Source organism: Salmo salar, chromosome 14 (assembly GCF_965601325.2).
Source record: "Salmo salar chromosome 14, fSalSal1, whole genome shotgun sequence".
Taxonomy (NCBI): domain Eukaryota; kingdom Metazoa; phylum Chordata; class Actinopteri; order Salmoniformes; family Salmonidae; genus Salmo; species Salmo salar.
The window spans coordinates 47,210,567-47,231,757 of NC_138304.1; the positions used below are offsets into that span (position 1 = coordinate 47,210,567).

The following is a 21,191-nucleotide window of genomic DNA, read 5'->3' on the forward strand; positions in this document are numbered from 1 at the left end:
CCAAATTATTACTGTCAAAATCAATCAGATGTTTTATTTTTTGGTTTTCAAAAAAATGCCTTTTTGGCAACAACAACATTTTAAAGTTGAATTCAATATATGTTTAATCTAGAAACGTGACAAAGAGGAGGATGGAATGAGGGACGACTGTCCTGCAGAGTCCTCTTTCGTGTTTGGACAAAATATCAAAGACAGAGCAAAGGTTCATATTTTTTGTAGGATGCTGATACTCCATTTAATTCACTAGATAGGCTGTTTTCAATATTTTATTCATTTTTGTACATTTTCTCAAATGAAGTGGATTATGATCTCAGTTTCTTTGTTAGCGTCGCTCTATTCTTCTCTCTCTGTCTGTGTCTCTCTCTCTCTGTCTCTAGTTGGAAGAGGGCACTAACGACGGCAAGTCATTGCCCCTGGCCTCTCAGAAGGAGGGAACTAACTATTTCTTAGAGTACATTGCCACCCCCAGGTAATGTAGTGTCCTCAGAGTAGAAAAATTCATATTACTGGCTTTTCAGACCACTTTACTCTTTTCACTATTTTGAAGGTTGAACTTATAATGCTCGTAATATTATGTTTTCAGCTACCTTAGTTTTTAAAAGCGGTAATTGTAAGTTGCTCTGGATAAGTGTCTGCTAAATGACTAACGTACTAATAATAACTTCTTGTTCTTCTTTTCAACCTTCCAGTTTAAAGAACGCCACAAACAATACAGACAAGGGGGCCAAATTTGTCTTTGGGCAGAACATGTCAGAGAGGGTTCTGGTGAGTAGAGACTGTTTTAGCGGGTGGTGTTGTCCTACAGGCCATGACAAACAGTAGAGCTGGTGGGAGATTGAAACCCTAGTCGATACAGCTCCATGAGAAATGGATCAACCTGGAACTGTTATGAAAGCTTGTAACAAATCCAATCGTACAGGACAATGTGTTTTGAATTGGGACTACAAAACCACACACATATTATGAGTGACCTTATCAGGAGTGGACTTTATTGTACTGTCGAGACACTGTGGTTGACTGGCTGCCTCCTGTGAGGTTGACTGGCTGCCTCCTGTGAGGTTGACTGGCTGCCTCCTGTTTTTTCTCAGAGTCCTCCTAGAGGAGGTGAGGCATCAGAAGAGGACTGTAAAGACTTACCGGCTCCCCCTGTGTCTGAACCCTCCTCAAAGGAAAACACACCAGAGAAGGGTAAGAGACACGCACACACGCATGTCTCGCAGTATAAATCTTGAGAGACTGGCTTTCTCTATCTTCACTACAGACTAGTGCTGGCCCCAGTGTGTTAATTAGTTAGATGTGCGTCATTGTGTGTGTTCCCAGGTAACAACGTGACTGAGTCACTGGAGGAGTCTGCAGCAGCGTACACCAAAGCCACAGCCAAGAAGTGTATCTTAGAGAAAGTAGACGTCAAAACTGGAGAGGAATCAGAAAGTAACGTTTTACAGGTCGGTGGCTAGTCTCTATTGCTGACTATGTTGGAATACATCAAGGTGCATAGTCTTAGGTTCTAAATAAACAGAGTAAAACTAATGGACAACTAGGGAAAGCTCAAACCAAGTTTATTCACTCAATGGTACAGACGGCTTAACAGACAGACATATTTACATAAGCACTTGGTATTTAAATCTTCCTCCTATGCTGTCTCTCCTCCTTACACATCTGGACAGCCAATACATCTCGGCTGCTAGTCCCGTGTGGCTCAGTTGGTAGAGCATGGTGTTTGCAACGCCAGGGTTGTGGGTTCGATTCCCACGGGGGACCAGTACGGGGGGAGAAAAAAAAATGTATGAAATGTATTCACTACTGTAAGTCGCTCTGGATCGTCTGCTAAATGACTTAAATGTAAATGTGTAAATGCTAGACAGGACTTTAGTGTTGCCTGTTCTCTCTCTCTTCATCTGACCTGACCCCGGCCCAAATTCCTCTCTCCTCTCCAACTCACGGCTGTCCTGTTGACTTGTACCAGACTGTGGCTCCTCTCCTTTCCATAGGATATCTGATGTCTAACAATAACATGTTCTGACAGAATGTAAACGTGCTACATTCCCCTCTCTCCCTCAGTGACATGAAATAAGGATATTTCATATTTGCAAGTTTAGAAGTCAGAACCCATCAATAGTCACTAGGATCAGTTTTCAGATCATAATGTATTAGATTACATGGACAGGGAGGAGCTGATCTAGGATAATGTATTAGGTTACATGGACAGGGAGGAGCTGGTCTAGGATAGTGTATTAGATTACATGGACAGGGAGGAGCTGGTCTAGGATAACGTATTAGATGGATAGGGAGGAGGTGGTCTAGGAGAATGTATTAGATTAGATGGACAGGGAGGAGCTGGTCTAGGATAACGTATTAGATTAGATGGACAGGGAGGAGCTGATATCTAGGATAACGTATTAGATTAGATGGACAGGGAGGAGCTGGTCTAGGATAATGTATTAGATTACATGGACAGGGAGGTGCTCGTCTAGGACAATGTATTAGATTAGATGGACAGGGAGGAGCTGATCTCGGATAATGTATTAGATTACATGGACAGGGAGGAGCTGATCTAGGATAATGTATTAGATTACATGGACAGGGAGGAGCTGATCTAGGATAATGTATTAGATTACATGGACAGGGAGGAGCTGATCTAGGATAATGTATTAGATTACATGGACAGGGAGGAGCTGATCTAGGATAATGTATTAGATTACATGGACAGGGAGGAGCTCGTCTAGGATAATGTATTAGCTGGACAGGGAGGAGCTCGTCTAGGATAGTGTATTAGATTACATGGACAGGAAGGAGCTGATCTAGGAGAATGTATTAGATTAGGTGGACAGGGAGGAGCTGATATCTAGGATAACGTATTAGATTAGATGGACAGGGAGGAGCTGGTCTAGGATAACGTATTAGATTAGATGGACAGGGAGGAGCTGATATCTAGGATAACGTATTAGATTAGATGGACAGGGAGGAGCTGGTCTAGGATAACGTATTAGATGGACAGGGAGGAGCTGGTCTAGGATAGTGTATTAGATTACATGGACAGGGAGGAGCTGGTCTAGGATAACGTATTAGATGGATAGGGAGGAGGTGGTCTAGGAGAATGTATTAGATTAGGTGGACAGGGAGGAGCTGATATCTAGGATAACGTATTAGATTAGATGGACAGGGAGGAGCTGGTCTAGGATAACGTATTAGATTAGATGGACAGGGAGGAGCTGATATCTAGGATAACGTATTAGATTAGATGGACAGGGAGGAGCTGGTCTAGGATAATGTATTAGATTACATGGACAGGAAGGAGCTGATCTAGGAGAATGTATTAGATTAGGTGGACAGGGAGGAGCTGATATCTAGGATAACGTATTAGATTAGATGGACAGGGAGGAGCTGGTCTAGGATAACGTATTAGATGGACAGGGAGGAGCTGGTCTAGGATAGTGTATTAGATTACATGGACAGGGAGGAGCTGGTCTAGGATAACGTATTAGATGGATAGGGAGGAGGTGGTCTAGGAGAATGTATTAGATTAGGTGGACAGGGAGGAGCTGATATCTAGGATAACGTATTAGATTAGATGGACAGGGAGGAGCTGGTCTAGGATAACGTATTAGATTAGATGGACAGGGAGGAGCTGATATCTAGGATAACGTATTAGATTAGATGGACAGGGAGGAGCTGGTCTAGGATAATGTATTAGATTACATGGACAGGGAGGAGCTGATCTAGGATAATGTATTAGATTACATGGACAGGGAGGAGCTCGTCTAGGACAATGTATTAGATTAGATGGACAGGGAGGAGCTGATCTCGGATAATGTATTAGATTACATGGACAGGGAGGAGCTGATCTAGGATAATGTATTAGATTACATGGACAGGGAGGAGCTCGTCTAGGATAATGTATTAGCTGGACAGGGAGGAGCTCGTCTAGGATAGTGTATTAGATTACATGGACAGGAAGGAGCTGATCTAGGAGAATGTATTAGATTAGGTGGACAGGGAGGAGCTGATATCTAGGATAACGTATTAGATTAGATGGACAGGAAGGAGCTGGTCTAGGATAACGTATTAGATTAGATGGACGGGGAGGAGCTGGTCTAGGATAGTGTATTAGATTACATGGACAGGGAGGAGCTGGTCTAGGATAACGTATTAGATGGATAGGGAGGAGGTGGTCTAGGATAACGTATTAGATGGATAGGGAGGAGGTGGTCTAGGATAATGTATTAGCTGGACAGGGAGGAGCTGGTCTAGGATAACGTATTAGATTACATGGACAGGAAGGAGCTGATCTAGGATAACGTATTAGATTAGATGGACAGGGAGGAGCTGGTCTAGGATAACGTATTAGATTAGATGGACGGGGAGGAGCTGGTCTAGGATAGTGTATTAGATTACATGGACAGGGAGGAGCTGGTCTAGGATAACGTATTAGATGGATAGGGAGGAGGTGGTCTAGGAGAATGTATTAGATTAGGTGGACAGGGAGGAGCTGATATCTAGGATAATGTATTAGATTAGATGGACAGGGAGGAGCTGGTCTAGGATAACGTATTAGATGGATAGGGAGGAGGTGGTCTAGGATAATGTATTAGATGGACAAGGAGGAGCTGGTCTAGGATAACGTATTAGATTAGATGGACAGGGAGGAGCTGATCTAGAAGAATGTATTAGATTAGGTGGACAGGGAGGAGCTGATATCTAGGATAACGTATTAGATTAGATGGACAGGGAGGAGCTGGTCTAGGATAACGTATTAGATGGATAGGGAGGAGGTGGTCTAGGATAACGTATTAGATGGATAGGGAGGAGCTGGTCTAGGATAACGTATTAGATGGATAGGGAGGAGGTGGTCTAGGATAATGTATTAGATGGACAAGGAGGAGCTGGTCTAGGATAATGTATTAGATGGACAGGGAGGAGCTGATCTAGGATAATGTATTAGATGGACAGGGAGGAGCTGATCTAGAGCGGTACTCACACTCTGAGACACATACACCCCGCCGACCAGTAATGTGTCTCCACACACACACACACACACAATCAGCAAGCCCTCTTTTGAGGACAAAATCTTTTTTTTAAATTACAGCTTTTCTGCTACAGATACATTTTACATACATGGTACTTTTTATATAAAGCAATCACAACAATAATACATTACCAAACACAACTTCTTTAATCCCAGGCTCTCATCCCATCCCACCTATCACCATAGACCACCCTCGTTTGGTTTCCATGTGCCATATATATATATATTTTTTGTGAGGTTTTACAAACATTTTGAACCTTTCTAATCGTATAGTATCCACAGATTGTGAGCTAAAGCTGAACCTTTTGTACGAGTATTATATTATTTATTGACTATGGCTTTCCAAATCGCCCAAAACGGCTATTTGTAAGGTTCATTTTAAGCGATTATTTTTTTATTTATGATTTTTTTTACCATTTCTGAACATGTGACCAGAAACAAGCTATATAGGGGCAATACCAGAATAAATGACCAAATGATTCTGTCTCTTCGCAGCAAAATCTATATATATATATATACTGCTCAAAAAAATAAAGGGAACACTAAAATAACACATCCTAGATCTGAATGAAAGAAAATGTTATTAAATACTTTTTTCTTTACATAGTTGAATGTGCTGACAACAAAATCACACAAAAATAATCAATGGAAATCCAATTTATCAACCCATGGAGGTCTGGATTTGGAGTCACACTCAAAATTAAAGTGGAAAACCACACTACAGGCTGATCCAACTTTGATGTAATGTCCTTAAAACAAGTCAAAATGAGGCTCAGTAGTGTGTGTGGCCTCCACGTGCCTGTATGACCTCCCTACAACGCCTGGGCATGCTCCTGATGAGGTGGCGGATGGTCTCCTGAGGGATCTCCTCCCAGACCTGGACTAAAGCATCCGCCAACTCCTGGACAGTCTGTGGTGCAACGTGGCGTTGGTGGATGGAGCGAGACATGATGTCCCAGATGTGCTCAATTGGATTCAGGTCTGGGGAATGGGCGGGCCAATCCATAGCATCAATGCCTTCCTCTTGCAGGAACTGCTGACACACTCCAGCCACATGAGGTCTAGCATTGTCTTGCATTAGGAGGAACCCAGGGCAAACCGCACCAGCATATGGTCTCACAAGGGGTCTGAGGATCTTATCTCGGTACCTAATGGCAGTCAGGCTACCTCTGGCGAGCACATGGAGGGCTGTGCGGCCCCTCAAAGAAATGCCACCCCACACCATGACTGACCCACCGCCAAACCGGTCATGCTGGAGGATGTTGCAGGTAGCAGAACGTTCTCCACGGCGTCTCCAGACTCTCACGTCTGTCACGTGCTCAGTGTGAAACTGCTTTCATCTGTGAAGAGCACAGGGCGCCAGTGGCGAATTTGCCAATCTTGGTGTTCTCTGGCAAATGCCAAACGTCCTGCACGGTGTTGGGCTGTAAGCACAACCCCCACCTGTGGATGTCGGGCCCTCATACCACCTTCATGGAGTCTGTTTCTGACCGTTTGAGCAGACACATGCACATTTGTGGCCTGCTGGAGGTAATTTTGCAGGGCTCTGGCAGTGCTTCTCCTGCTCCTCCTTGCACAAAGGCAGAGGTAGCGGTCCTGCTGCTGGGTTGTTGCCCTCCTACGGCCTCCTCCACGTCTCCTGATGTACTGGCCTGTCTCCTGGTAGCGCCTCCATGCTCTGGACACTACGCTGACAGACACAGCAAACCTTCTTGCCACAGCTCGCATTGATGTGCCATCCTGGATGAGCTGCACTACCTGAGCCACTTGTGTGGGTTGTAGACTCCGTCTCATGCTACCACTAGAGTGAAAGCACCGCCAGCATTCAAAAGTGACCAAAACATCAGCCAGGAAGCATAGGAACTGAGAAGTGGTCTGTGGTCCCCACCTGCAAAACCACTCCTTTATTGGGGGTGTCTTGCTAATTGCCTATAATTTCCACCTGTTGTCTATTCCATTTGCACAACAGCATGTGAAATGTATTGTCAATCATTGTTGCTTCCTAAGTGGACAGTTTGATTTCACAGAAGTGTGATTTACTTGGAGTTGCATTGTGTTTAAGTGTTCCTTTTATTTTTTTGAGCAGTATATATATATATATCTCAGCAAGAAAATAAACGTCCCTTTTTCAGGACCCTGTCTTTCAAAGATAATTCGTAAAAATCCAAATATCTTCATTGTAAAGGGTCTAAACACTGTTTCCCATGCTTGTTCAATGAACCATAAACAATTAATGAACATGCACCTGTGGAACAGTCGTTGAGACAATAACAGCTTACAGACGTTTGGAATTTAAGGTCACAGTTATGAACACTTAGGACACTAAGGAGGCCTTTCTACTGACTCTGAAAAACACCAAAAGAAAGATGTCCAGGGTCCCTGCTCATCTGCGTGAACGTGCCTTAGGCATGCTACAAGGAGGCATGAGGACTGCAGATGTAGCCAGGGTAATAAATTGCAATGTCCGTACTGAGAGATGCCTAAGACGGCGCTACAGGGAGACAGAACGGACAGCTGATCGTCCTCGCAGTGGCAGACCACGTGTAACAACACCTGCACAGGATCGGTACATCCGAACATCACACCTGCTGGACAGGTACAGGATGGCAACAACTGCCCGAGTTACACCAGGAACGAACAATCCCTCCATCGTGCTCAGACTGTCCGCAATAGGCTGAGAGGCTGGACTGAGGGCTTATAGGCCTGTTGTAAGGCAGGTCCTCACCAGACATCACCGGCAACAACGTCGCCTATGGGCACAAACCCACCGTCACTGGACCAGACAGGACTGGCAAAAAGTGCTCTTCACTGACGAGTTGTGGTTTTGTCTCACCAGGGGTGATGGTCGGATTTGCGTTTATCGTCGAAGGAATGTGCGTTACACCGAGGCCTGTACTCTGGAGCAGGATCGATTTGGAGGTGGAGAGTCCGTCATGGTCTGGGGTGTCGTGTCACAGCAACATCGGACTGAGCTTGTTGTCATTGCAGGCAATCGCAACGCTGCGCGTTACAGGGAAGACATCTCCTCCCTCATGTGGTACCCTTCCTGCAGGCTCATCCTGACATGACCCTCCAGCATGACAGTGCCACCAGCCATACTACTCGTTCTGTGCATGATTTCCTGCAACACAGGAATGTCAGTGTTCTGCCATGGCCATCGAAGAGCCTGGATCTCAATTCCATTGAGCACGTCTGGGACCTGTTGGATTGGAGGGTGAGGGCTAGGGCCATTCCCCCCAGAAATATCCGGGAACTTGCAGGTGCCTTGATGGAAGAGTGGGTTAACATCTCACAGCAAGAACTGGCAAATCTGGTGCAGTCCATGAGGAGGAGATGCACTGCAGTACTTAATGCAGCTGGTGGCCACACCAGATACTGACTTTAGATTTTTGACCCCCCCCCCCCCCCCCCTTGTTCAGGGAGACATAACATTTATGTTAGTCACATGTCTGTGGCACTTGTTCAGTTCATGTCTCAGTTGTTGAATCTAGTTGTGTAAATATTTGTATGAACATATGTTAAGTTTGCTGAAAATAAACAGCAGTTGACAGTGAGGACGTTTCTTTTTTTGCTGAGTTTATATATATCTATCTATCTCATTCTGTTGGTGGCAAGAATTGTGTATAATTTAAATTGAAAAACTTTTGTACCAGTTTGTAAACCATGTGCCATGAAATTGGTACATCAAAAATCTCTTGCCATTTATTTTGCAACCTGTATGACGCAGCTGTCCACATTTTTGTCCTCAAATGAAACTGGTATATTCTATTTATGCCAATTCCTTTCAGCCAATTAGTATATTTTAATATATGGCAGGCAAACAAGTTCTCTACCTTCTCCCTTTTCCACTTGCCTCCTCCATGTTTGTGGTAATGCTGCAATCAGTTGGTTGCTAGTTTATATTGAACAGATATTCCCATATATTTTCTATAGCTGCATATGTGACATAGCTCCACTGTTTCTATTGTTAGGTTCTTATTTTTGAGAGTAAATAACTCCCAGACATTAGAGAAGCTTAACCAAGTTTAATTAGTTTAATTCTGCCCAAAGGGTCTTTTTAAAGCTGTAATTCAGACCGCCAAACATTACAGGTATATATATCCCACTTAAGACACTCCTCCTTCTCTCCAATCCTTACATCTTATGGTTCCACATGAAGAGGATAGTAAACCCTTATTACTCCCTTCAGGGGATCTGACCTGACCACCTGACTTCAACCCCTCCTTCGCCTAATGCACAGATGTCCATCTTCTTCCCCTATAGCAATCCTGTGATCTCCCATCCACCCAGCACATTCCACAGCCACTCTCTTTCTACAGATCTCACTCCTTTATATACTATGCGTCTGATCAATCATGTCTTTTAATATCTCAATGTTCAAAATGTTGAATCCAACACTTCATAATATCATTAGTAAATATAATAAAAAATATGTATTTTTGTTTTTAAAAAAAATTAAGAAATCACTATATTTGAGTTTAACCATAACATTTGTTGTAATATTTTCTGGAGGATGAAATTGTAAGCAGCTTTGTATGGCTTGTTTAAGAAAAGGTGATACTTTAAACAAAATTTCATTTTCAATTAGTGGGAAATGAGAAGTTGTAATCTGTATGAAGGTAAAAAGGCCATTTTTGAACAAAGGATGATCCTTTCTTAATAATCTACTGGAGAACCATTTTGGATTTAAGTACATTTACATTACATTTTAGTCACTTAGCAGACGCTCTTATCCAGAGCGACTTACAGTAGTGAATGCATACATTTCATACATTTTTTTCTTCGTACTGGTCCCCCGTGGGAATCGAACCCACAACCTTGGCGTTGCAAACACCATGCTCTACCAACTGAGCCACACGGGACAGTATAAATTATGTATGAGTGAAGCTTTTAGTGAGAGGTTTAAAGCTTTTAATGTTTTATAATTTTAGCCCCCTAAACTCATATTTTATATAATATATATATTTTTAACTAGGCAAGTCAGTTAAGAACAAATTCTATTTTACAATGACAGCCAAACCCGGGTGACGCTGGGCCAATTGTGCACCACACTATGGGACTCCCAATCACAGACAGATGTGATGCAGCCTGGATAAATAAGCACATTTTAATTTTCTCTGGCTTAGCATTCCAAATAAAATGAAATATTTTTTTCTCATATGATTTAAAAAAGGAGTCGTCTGGGGTAGGCAGCGCTATTACTAATGAATTAAACAGTGATAGGGCCAAAGAGTTAATCAATGTGATTTTCCCATAAATAGACAAGTATTTACCTCTCCATGGTTGCAGAATCTTATCTATTTTTGCAAACTTTCTATTGAAATTGGTTTGTTGTTTTGTTGTCTCTCCCTCAGGTCCAGTGCAAGTTGTTTGTGTTTGACATGACGGCCCAGTCGTGGATAGAGCGAGGTCGAGGGCTGCTCAGGCTTAATGACATGGCATCCACAGATGACGGATCATTACAGTCACGCCTAGGTAGGTACACAAACACACAAACCTGTACACATTAATGGATGTTTGTTTGTCTCAGTAACTTATAGGATAACTCACAATGTCTTCCTAAGAACCTAACACAGTCATCATGGTTTTTGGGATTGAACATTCCAAAAAGGTTTGAAGGAATACAATGCCTTCCGAAAGTAATCATAACCCCATGACTTATTCCACATTTTGTTGTTACAGCCTGAATTCAAAATGGATTGAATGTATTATTTTTCTCACCCATCTACACGCCATAATGACAAAGTGAAAACATGTTTTTAGAAATGCTTGAAAATGAAATGCATAAATACCTCATTTACATACAGTACCGGTCAAAAGTTTGGACACACCTACTCATTCTAGGGTTTTTATTTATTTTTTATTAATTTGTTCATTGTAAAATAATATTGAAGACAAACTATGAAATAACATACATGGAATCATGTAGTAACCAAAAAATTGTTAACCTCCCTGGGCAACTAGTCAACAGCCAGTGGAATCGCGTGGCGCGAAATACAAATACCTCAAATGCTATAACTTCAATTTCTCAAACGTATGACTATTTTACACCATTTTAAAGACAAGACTCTCGTTAATCTAACCACATTGTCCGATTTCAAAAAGGCTTTACAGCGAAAGGAAAACTTTAGATTATGTCAGAGTACCCTGCCAAAAATAATCACACAGCCATTTTCAAAGCAAGCATATATGTCACAAAAACCAAAACCACAGCTAAATGCAGCACTAACCTTTGATGATCTTCATCAGATGACACTCTTAGGACATTATGTTATACAATACATGCATGTTTTGTTCAATGAAGTTCATATTTATATAAAAAAAACAGCTTTTTACATTAGCATGTGATGTTCAGAACTAGCATACCCACCGCAAACTTCTGGTGAATTTACTAAATTACTCACGATTAACGTTCACAAAATACATAACAATTATTTTAAGAATTATAGATACAGAACTCCTTTATGCAATCGCGGTGTCAGATTTTAAAATAGCTTTTCGGTGAAAGCACATTTTGCAATATTCTGAGTACATAGCCCAGCCATCACGGCTAGCTAATTTGACACCCACCAAGTTTGGCCCTCACCAAACTCAGATTTACTATAAGAAAAATTGGATTACCTTTGCTGTTCTTCATCAGAATGCACTCCCAGGACTTCTACTTCAACAACAAATGTCGTTTTGGTTCCAAATAATCCATAGTTATATTGAAATACCTCCGTTATGTTCATGCGTTCAGGTCAGTATCCGAAGGGTGACGCGCGAGCGCATTTCGTGACAACAAATTTCGAAATATTCCATTACCGTACTTCGAAGCATGTCAAACGCTGTTTAAAATCAATTTTTATGCTATTTTTCTCGTAAAATAGCATAAAATTAATAATATTCCAACCGGGCGACGTTGTATTCATTCAAAGGCTGAAAGAAAAAAATTGAGAATTCACATGAACGCGCATCTCCAGTGTCACTGTTCTCAGCCTGACCACTCACAAAATCTCCTGCTGTTTTTCGCCCAGAGACTGGAGAGACGTCATTCCACTTTCTGGCGCCTTCTGAGAGCCAATGGAAGCCTTAGAAAATGTCACGTTACAGCAGAGATGCTGTATTTTCGATAGAGATGCCACAGAAGGAGAACAAATTGTCAGACAGGGCACTTCCTGTATGGAATCTTCTCAGGTTTTGGCCTGCCATATGAGTTCTGTTTTACTCACAGACACCATTCAAACAGTTTTAGAAACTTTAGAGTGTTTTCTATACAAATCTACTAATTATATGCATATTCTCGTTTCTGGGCAAGAGTAGTAACCAGTTTAAATCGGGTACGTTTTTTTATCCGGCCGTGCAAATACTGTCCCCTAGCCCCAACTGGTTAAACAAATCAAAATATATTTGAGATTCTTCAAAGTAGCCACCCTTTGCCTTGATGACAGGTTTGTACACTCTTGACATTCTCTCAACCAGCTTCATGAGGTAGTCACCTGGAGTGATTTTCAATTAACAGGTGTGCCTTGTTAAAAGTTAATTTTTGGAATTTCTTTCCTTAATGCGTTTGAGCAAATCAGTTGTGTTGTGACAAGGTAGGGGTGGTATACAGAAGACAGCCTGTAATGAAATGTGGAAAAAGTCAAGGGGTCTGAATACTTCCCGAATGCACTGTATACGTGTTCCTCAGTGATCTGTCTAATTACCCCGTCTATATATCAATCAATCAAATGTATTTATGAAGCCCTTTTTAAATCAGCAGATGTCACAAAGTGCTGTACAGAAACCCAGCCTAAAACCCCAAACGGCAAGCAATGCAGATGTAGAAGCGTGGTGGCTAGGAAAAACTCCCTAGAAAGGCAGGAACCTAGGAAGAAACCTAGAGAGGAACCAGGCTCTGAGGGGTGGCCAGTCTTCTTCTGGCTGTGCCGGGTGGAGATTAAAAGAGTACATTGCCAATTTAAAGGCCAGATTGAACATCTTGAAGAACAAACATTCATAGATGACCAGCAGGGTCAAATAATAATCACAGTGGTTGTAGAGGGTGCAACAGATCAGTACCTCAGGAGTAAATGACAGTTGGCTTTTCATAGCCAAGCATTCAGAGGTCGAGACAGCAGGTGCGGTAGAGAGGGAGTCGAAAACAGTAGGTCTGGGACAAGGTAGCACGTTCAGTGAACAGGTCAGGGTTCCATAGCCGCAGGCAGAACAGTTGAAACTGGAGCAGCAGCACGACCAGGTGGACTGGGGAGAGCAAAGAGTCATCAGGCCAGGTAGTGCTGAGGCATGATCCTTGGGCTCAAGTCCTCTGGGAGAGAGGGAAAGAATTAGAGGGATCACACAGGACACCAGATATAACAGACAGACCCTAGCCCCCCGGCACAGACTATTGCAGCATAGATACTGAGACAGTGGGTCGGTGGACACTGTGGCCCTGTCCTGACGATACCCCCAGACAGGGCCAACCAGGCAGGATATAACCCCACCCACTTTGCCAAAAACAGACCCCCCCACCACTAGAGGGATATCAACAGACCACCAAATTACTACCCTGAGACCTGGCTGCGTATTGCCCACAAAGATGTCTTCCACACTGTGTTCCCCAGTGATCTGGCTGTAACTACCCTGTATATATCTGTTCTCCAGTGATCTGGCTGTAACTAGGTGACCTAAACTGGGACATGCTTAACACCCCAGCCACCCTACAATCTAAGCTTGATGCCCTCAATCTCACACAAATCATCAATGAACCTACCAGGTACCACCCCAAAGCCGTAAACACGGGCACCCTCATAGATATCATCCTAACCAACTTGCCCTCTAAATACACCTCTGCTGTTTTCAACCAAGATCTCAGCGATCACTGCCTCATTGCCTGCATCCGTAATGGGTCAGCGGTCAAATGACCTCCACTCATCACTGTCAAACGCTCCCTGAAACACTTCAGCGAGCAGGCCTTTCTAATCGACCTGGCCTGGGTATCCTGGAATGATATTGACCTCATCCCGTCAGTAGAGGATGCCTGGTTATTTTAAAAAAATGCCTTCCTCACCATCTTAAATAAGCATGTCCCATTCAAGAAATGTATAACCAGGAACAAATATAGCCCTTGGTTCTCTCCAGACCTGACTGCCCTTAACCAACACAAAAACATCCTGTGGCGTTCTGCATTAGCATCGAACAGCCCCCGTGATATGCAACTTTTCAGGGAAGTTAGAAACCAATATACACAGGCAGTTAGAAAAGTAAAGGCTAACTTTTTCAAGCATAAATATACTTCCTGCAACACAAACTCAAAAAAGTTCTGGAACACTGTAAAGTCCTTGGAGAATAAGAGCACCTCCTCCCAGCTGCCCCCTGCAATGAGGATAGGAAACTGTCACCACCGATAAATCCACTATAATTGAGAATTTCAATAAGCATTTTTCTACGGCATGCCATGCTTTCCACCTGGCTACCCCTACCCCGGTCAACAGCACTGCACCCCCCACAGCAACTTGCCCAAGCCTTCCCCATTTCTCCTTCTCCCAAATCCAGTCAGCTGATGTTCTGAAAGAGCTGCAAAATCTGGACCCCTACAAATCAGCCGGGCTAGACAATCTGGACCAATCTGCCGAAATTGTTGCAACCCCTATTACTAGCCTGTTCAACCTCTTTCATGTCGTCTGAGATTCCCAAAGATTGGAAAGCATCTGCGGTCATCCCCCTCTTCAAAGGGGGGGACACTCTTGACCCAACTGCTACAGACCAAAATCTATCCTACCCTGCCTTTTGAAAGCCAAGTCAACAAATAGATTACTGACCATTTCGAATCCCACCGCACCTTCTCCGCTATGCAATCTGGTTTAAGAACTGGTCATGGGTGCACCTCAGCCACGCTCAAGGTCCTCTTAACCGCCATCGATAAGAAACAATACTGTGCAGCCGTATTCATTGACCTGGCCAAGACTTTCGACTCTGTCAATCACCACATCCTCATTGGCAGACTCAATAGCCTTGCTTTCTCAAATGATTGCCTCGCCTGGTTCACCAACTACTTCTCAGAGTTCAGTGTGTCAAATCGGAGGGCCTGTTGTCCGTGAGTTTCTGATCCACCTCTACGCAGACGACACCATTCTGTATACTTCTGGCCCTTCTTTGGACACTGTGTTAACTAGCCTCCAGATGAGCTTCAATGCCATACAACTCTCCTTCCGTGGCCTCCAACTGCTCTTAAATGCAAGTAAAACTAAATGCATGCTCTTCAACCGAACGCTGCCTGCACCTGCCCGCCCGTCCAGCATCACTACTCTGGACGGTTCTGACTTAGAATATGTGGACAACTATAAATACCTAGGTGTCTGGTTAGACTGTAAACTCCTTCCAGACTCACATCAAACATCTCCAAGCCAAAGTTAAATCTAGAATTGGCTTCCTATTTCGCAACAAAGCATTTTTCACTCATGCTGCCAAACATACCCTCGTAAAACTGACCATCCTACCGATCCTCGACTTCGGCGACATCATTTACAAAATAGCCTCCAATACCCTACTCAACAAATTGGATGCAGTCTATCACCGTTCTGTCACCAAAGCCCCATATATTACCCACCACTGCGACCTGTACGTTCTCGTTGGCTGGCCCTCGCTTCATACTCGTCGCCAAACCCACTGGCTCCAGGTCATCTACAAGACCCTGCGAGGTAAAGTTCGCCCTTATCTCAGCTCGCTGGTCACCATAGCAGCACCCACCTTTAGCACGCGCTCCAGTAGGTATATCTCTCTGGTCACCCCCAAAGCCAATTCCTCCTTCGGCTGCCTCTCCTTCCAGTTCTCTGCTGCCAATGACTGGAACGAACTACAAAAATCTCTACAACTGGAAACACTTATCTCCCTCACTAGCTTTAAGCACCAGCTGTCAGAGCAGCTAACAGATTACTGCACCTGTACATAGCCCATCTATAATTTAGCCCAAACAACTACCTCTTCCCCTACTGTATTTATTTTGCTCCTTTGCACCCCATTATTTATATTTCTACTTTGCACTTTCTTCCACTGCAAATCTACCATTCCAGTGTTTTACTTGCTATATTGTATTTACTTCGCCACCGTGGCCTTTCTTTCCTTTACCTCCCTTATCTCACCTCATTTGCTCACTTTGTATATACACTTATTTTTCTACTATATTATTGACAGTAGGTTTGTTTTACTCCATGTGTAACTCTGTGTTGTTTGTGTCAAACTGCTTTGCTTTATCTTGGCCAGGTCGCAATTGTAAATGAGAACTTGTTCTCAACTTGCCTACCTGGTAAAATAAAGGTGAAATATAAATAAAATATATCCGTGTTGTCCAGTGATCTGTCTGTAACTACCGTGTGTGTGTGTGTGTGTGTGTGCGTGTGTGTTCCCCAGTGATGCGGACCCAGGGCAGCTTAAGGTTGATCCTGAACACCAAGCTGTGGCCCCAGATGCAGGTGGACAAGGCCAGCGAGAAGAGTGTCCGCGTCACTGCCATGGACACAGAGGACCAGGGGGTCAAAGTGTTCCTAATATCGGTACAGTACCATCCCCTAGTCTGCATCAGGCATACGGCACCATCCCCTAGTCTGCATCAGGCATACGGCACCATCCCCTAGTCTGCATCAGGCATACGGCACCATCCCCTAGTCTGCATCAGGCATACGGCACCATCCCCTAGTCTGCATCACGCATACGGCACCATCCCCTAGTCTGCATCAGGCATACGGCACCATCCCCTAGTCTGCATCAGGCATACGGCACCATCCCCTAGTCTGCATCAGGCATACGGCACCATCCCCTAGTCTGCATCACGCATACGGCACCATCCCCTAGTCTGCATCAGGCATACGGCACCATCCCCTAGTCTGCATCAGGCATACGGCACCATCCCCTAGTCTGCATCAGGCATACGGCACCATCCCCTAGTCTGCATCACGCATACGGCACCATCCCCTAGTCTGCATCAGGCATACGGCACCATCCCCTAGTCTGCATCAGGCATACGGCACCATCCCCTAGTCTGCATCAGGCATACGGCACCATCCCCTAGTCTGCATCAGGCATACGGCACCATCCCCTAGTCTGCATCAGGCATACGGCACCATCCCCTAGTCTGCATCTGGCATACGGCACCATCCCCTAGTCTGCATCAGGCATACGGCACCATCCCCTAGTCTGCATCAGGCATACGGCACCATCCCCTAGTCTGCATCAGGCATACGGCACCATCCCCTAGTCTGCATCAGGCATACGGCGCCATCCCCTAGTCTGCATCAGGCATACGGCGCCATCCCCTAGTCTGCATCACGCATACGGCGCCATCCTTTGTAATGGGCGTGGCCAATGATGCAGTTTGAGGCCCTATTGGCTGCCGAGACGATATTGCTGTTTTTACAGCAAATTTCCTGCAATTCTACACATTTTGCCATGGCTTATGCTGTGTTCTTACGCTGCGGTGTCTGAGTGACTCAAACATAACAAAATCAATGGGAGCCCCACCCCCCCATGCCATGACATTCTCCCTGACTGTCTAGTTTTTATTTCAGCGCTTGTTAGATCTCAAAGATGATCTTGCTACATTATCTTTTCTACATACTTTTATATCTGGTTTTAGTCATTTAAGTTTACACTGAAAACTTTTTACCATCTGGGAAAAGGTAAATAAAACAATTGAAGAATAGAACTGCGTCACTGCTAAATGCATATAGAGGGGAACAATGGTGTCTGTCGAGATGGTGTTTATCTCTTGTCTTTGTGGATCCTCATGGATCTGGCCTTAAATCTCCACCCGGCACAGCCGGAAGAGGACCCCTCAGAGCCAGGTTCCTCTCTAGGTTTCTTCCTAGGTTCCTGCCTTTTTCTAGGAAGTTCCTAGCCACTGTTCTTCTGCGTTGCTCACTCTTTGGGGTTTTAGGCTGGGTAATCAGTAAAGCACTTTGTGATGACTGCTAATGTAAAAAAGGGCTTTATAAAATAAATGGTATTTTAATTTGTTGGTTTCCAGGCCAGTTCTAAGGACACAGGTCAGCTTGCTGCAGCGCTGCACCATCGTATCCTGGCCCTGAAGAGCCGTGCGGACCAGGAGCCCCATGAGGCCCCGGCTACAGACTGCGTCCCTGAGGCTGACCTGCCCCACTCTGAGGGGGACAGCGATGAGGAAGACCAGGTCAACAACTCAGCAGCAGGTCTGTACCTAGCTACCTCTCTAGTGGTATTAGTGGGTGGGTGTGTCATTCAATCACTTTTTGTGAGACTTCAAGGTTCTTCAACTGCCTTTTGTGGTACTTGTGTACTTTTAGTCAGTATGTCTACCCATATCTCTCCAGTCACTATTACTAGTGTGTCCAGTCATCAGACCTGCCAACCTACACGCGTTCTGCGTACCATGCACACAATTTGAGATCAAAGCACGCTCGTACAAAAAACTACCATTAAAATAGGCTTCTAGTTGGCACATTCTGGTGTTTGACTCAACCATCTGAAGTTGGAGCTGAGCCAATCGGAGGACTGGTTTCTTACCTCCAGCTGGATGGCAGCTCCCTGCCCTGCCCCCCGTAGTCATGGTTTCCTCCCTACAGCTGGATGGCAGCTCTCTGTTTGTTGACATCAATGATGTGTGTGGGGGGGAGGGGAGGGTAAGTAAAATGGCAAACTGTTTGCCAAATACATTTTCCAAAATTGTATCTAAGTCAGGCGCACAACCACTTTTTTAATTGTCTCCTTAGCTAAGGCGTCATTACGACGAAGGTAAATAGCTACAGCGTTTAGTCAACTAAAATAACACTTTCTTGCCCGCGCATGCTTTGCTCTCCGCAACGGTAGTTGGCGGGAGCGCATTGACGAGCAAGGAAACGTGTGTGTGATGCTGCGGTAGTTCGCGTCGCTGCGTGGATGGAAACGGACAAGGCAGAGAGAGTTTTTCTGCCAATACCGTCGTTAACGTAACGCTATGTTGGACTGTTAACGATTAGTAGGCCTATGTTAATTAAACAGTTCTTGATCTGTAGGCTGCTAAATAGTGATAATAGTCAGTTCACCAATGACAACAAGGCATGTTGAATACTAGGTAGCCTAGTAGTCAGACCTAACTTGATGGATTATGTCAGGGATGGAGATCTGCAACAAGCTCCTATAGGCCTAGTTCACTTGTTTCATATTCCCACTTAGACTACAGTAAACTAGACTACATCCAGTAATTTAATAATTCCGAATTTTCTCCCCAAACAAAATTAAAGAAGTCAGTTTACATTTTCACTAGACTATCCACATAGACACCTATTCATTAGGAAAATCATTACTCCTAAATTTAACCTAGAAACATTTGAAAGTGTCATTGAGACCACCTCTATTTCATTTAGGATAAAACACAAGACTTCTGTGTTAGCTACATTGTTTGATATAATTTATGACTCTAGGTTTCAGGAAATGGCATTTACTGGTAAAAAAAAATATATATAAAAAAAATCTAAATGCTCCAACTTCCTGAGGGGGAAGTTAACTGTCCCGTTCTGGACCTGCCCAACCCAAGGCCTACATCAGCACCACCTTGTCAGAGAATACTAGGGAGAGCCCTGGGGGTGTATTCAATCGCCCATCTGTTGCAAAAAAAAATCTTAAAACGTAGCAAACGGAATGAAACTGGAAGGGACTTACCTGAATTTGTCCAATAGATTCCCTGTTCTTCATTTTTCAACACATCATTTTTCATTATGAAGCTTACTGGTAGTCCCTAGTCACGTGATGTTTGTTTACCTGCACACGGCGACGAGATACCGGAGCCTTGAGTCACTGAGTGTTTTGCAGTACAGCACATGCCAGGTGATGTAGTTACAGTATGGAATTCACAACTAATGTATTTTATTCCTATTAACTGTCAAATGTGCTAAATGCTCTGCAGTTGCTTTGCTAATTTAGTAGCCAGTTAGCTACCTAGCTAGCTACATTCAAAATCAAGCTTTGCTTGGTAACAGCAGAGAATCCCCTCTTGGATCAAGAGCCTTGCTGTCTAATATTTGTTTTGTGCATGCAGCAAACTGTGAGTAGCATTTTTCAGTTACTTGTATAACTTTACTAGCTGGGATGTCTGTTCTACAAATACTTTATGTTCAGAGACTGTATAAAATGTTCGCACTGCGCTCATTAGCATTTATTTAGCATTTTCTATGGGCTTTTACATGTACTTGTTAGCATTGCTAACCTTCGGATTACAGAGGATCAGTGGGGTTTGAAAATAGAGCTCCTTGTGTTCAGTGCCGGTATAAAGTTATGAAAATCTGGATACCGCCCAAGCCTACAATTCTAGTTTGTCCAGTCGCTGTTCGGCTGCTCTGCAATTTTGCTGTTTCAAAACCAATTTCCTGCAATTCTACACATTTTGCCATGGCTTATGCCTTGTTCTTATGCTATCTAAATGACTCAAACATAACAAAATCAATGGGGACTCATGACATTTTTGGAATTTCAGATTCTCCCTGACTGTAGTTTTTATTTTGGTGATTGCTAGATCTCAAAGATCTTATTTAAAAAAAGATATATAAAATAATATTGCTCCATTCTATTTTCTACATTCTTAATATCTGGTTTTAGTCCTTTTTAAGTTTATGCTGAAAACAATTTACCATCCAGAAAATGATTCCTGTGTGCCACTGATAAATGCATATAGGGCAAACCCTTGACTGTATTATGTTAACAGTGTTCTGTCCTGCAGGTAACTCCGAGGGAGGGGAGACCCAGGCTGCTGGGAACACATAGCATTAGTCACCCTAAAGGACTGCCTGTCAGGATACTGCTGCTGTTTAAGGGGCATTTTACTGCAGGCATCCCCACGGACACCCCACCTTGACCAACATGGGTCCTTCAGACCAGTACTTTTGGATATTTAGAATTCTAGCCCCAGGATTAAAAATTTAAAAAAACTGTGCTGGAGTGTCTCACCCTAACTCGTGCAGTTCATTTTTTTCCTTTGCATTCAAAAAAAGTAAACATCTGGAGTTATTTTTTTTTTCTTCTCAGCTGCAATAAGAAACCACAGCTTTTTGGGGGATGTTTGTGACTTGGCTTCTCATCATATTGATGAGTGTGAGGGTGTTTTCCTCTCTGACATTTTAAGGTATGACAAATGTTTTAAGAATGCAGTTTCTACTATGGGACCTTTCTACTCACCCACACGTCTTGGACCCACCCG

At 43.7% G+C, this 21,191-nt stretch overlaps 1 protein-coding gene across 20 annotated transcripts in view; it reads left to right on the forward strand.

The window, feature by feature from the left end:
- Positions 1-21,191, forward strand: part of LOC106569622 (ran-binding protein 3) — a 33,026-nt gene extending 11,835 nt beyond the window's left edge. For 16 of the 20 annotated variants that reach the window (XM_014141169.3, XM_014141167.3, XM_014141172.3 and 13 more), the window contains 9 exons: positions 113-202; positions 378-469; positions 690-765; positions 1,089-1,188; positions 1,321-1,445; positions 10,381-10,501; positions 16,400-16,542; positions 18,012-18,192; positions 20,715-21,191. In XM_014141169.3, the coding sequence (XP_013996644.1) occupies positions 113-202; positions 378-469; positions 690-765; positions 1,089-1,188; positions 1,321-1,445; positions 10,381-10,501; positions 16,400-16,542; positions 18,012-18,192; positions 20,715-20,758 (972 nt within the window). In that variant the 3' untranslated portion in view covers positions 20,759-21,191. The remainder of the gene's footprint in view (positions 1-112; positions 203-377; positions 470-689; positions 766-1,088; positions 1,189-1,320; positions 1,446-10,380; positions 10,502-16,399; positions 16,543-18,011; positions 18,193-20,714) is intronic. The other 4 variants (XM_045694453.2, XM_014141176.3, XM_045694455.2 and 1 more) reach the window with 1 other exon arrangement.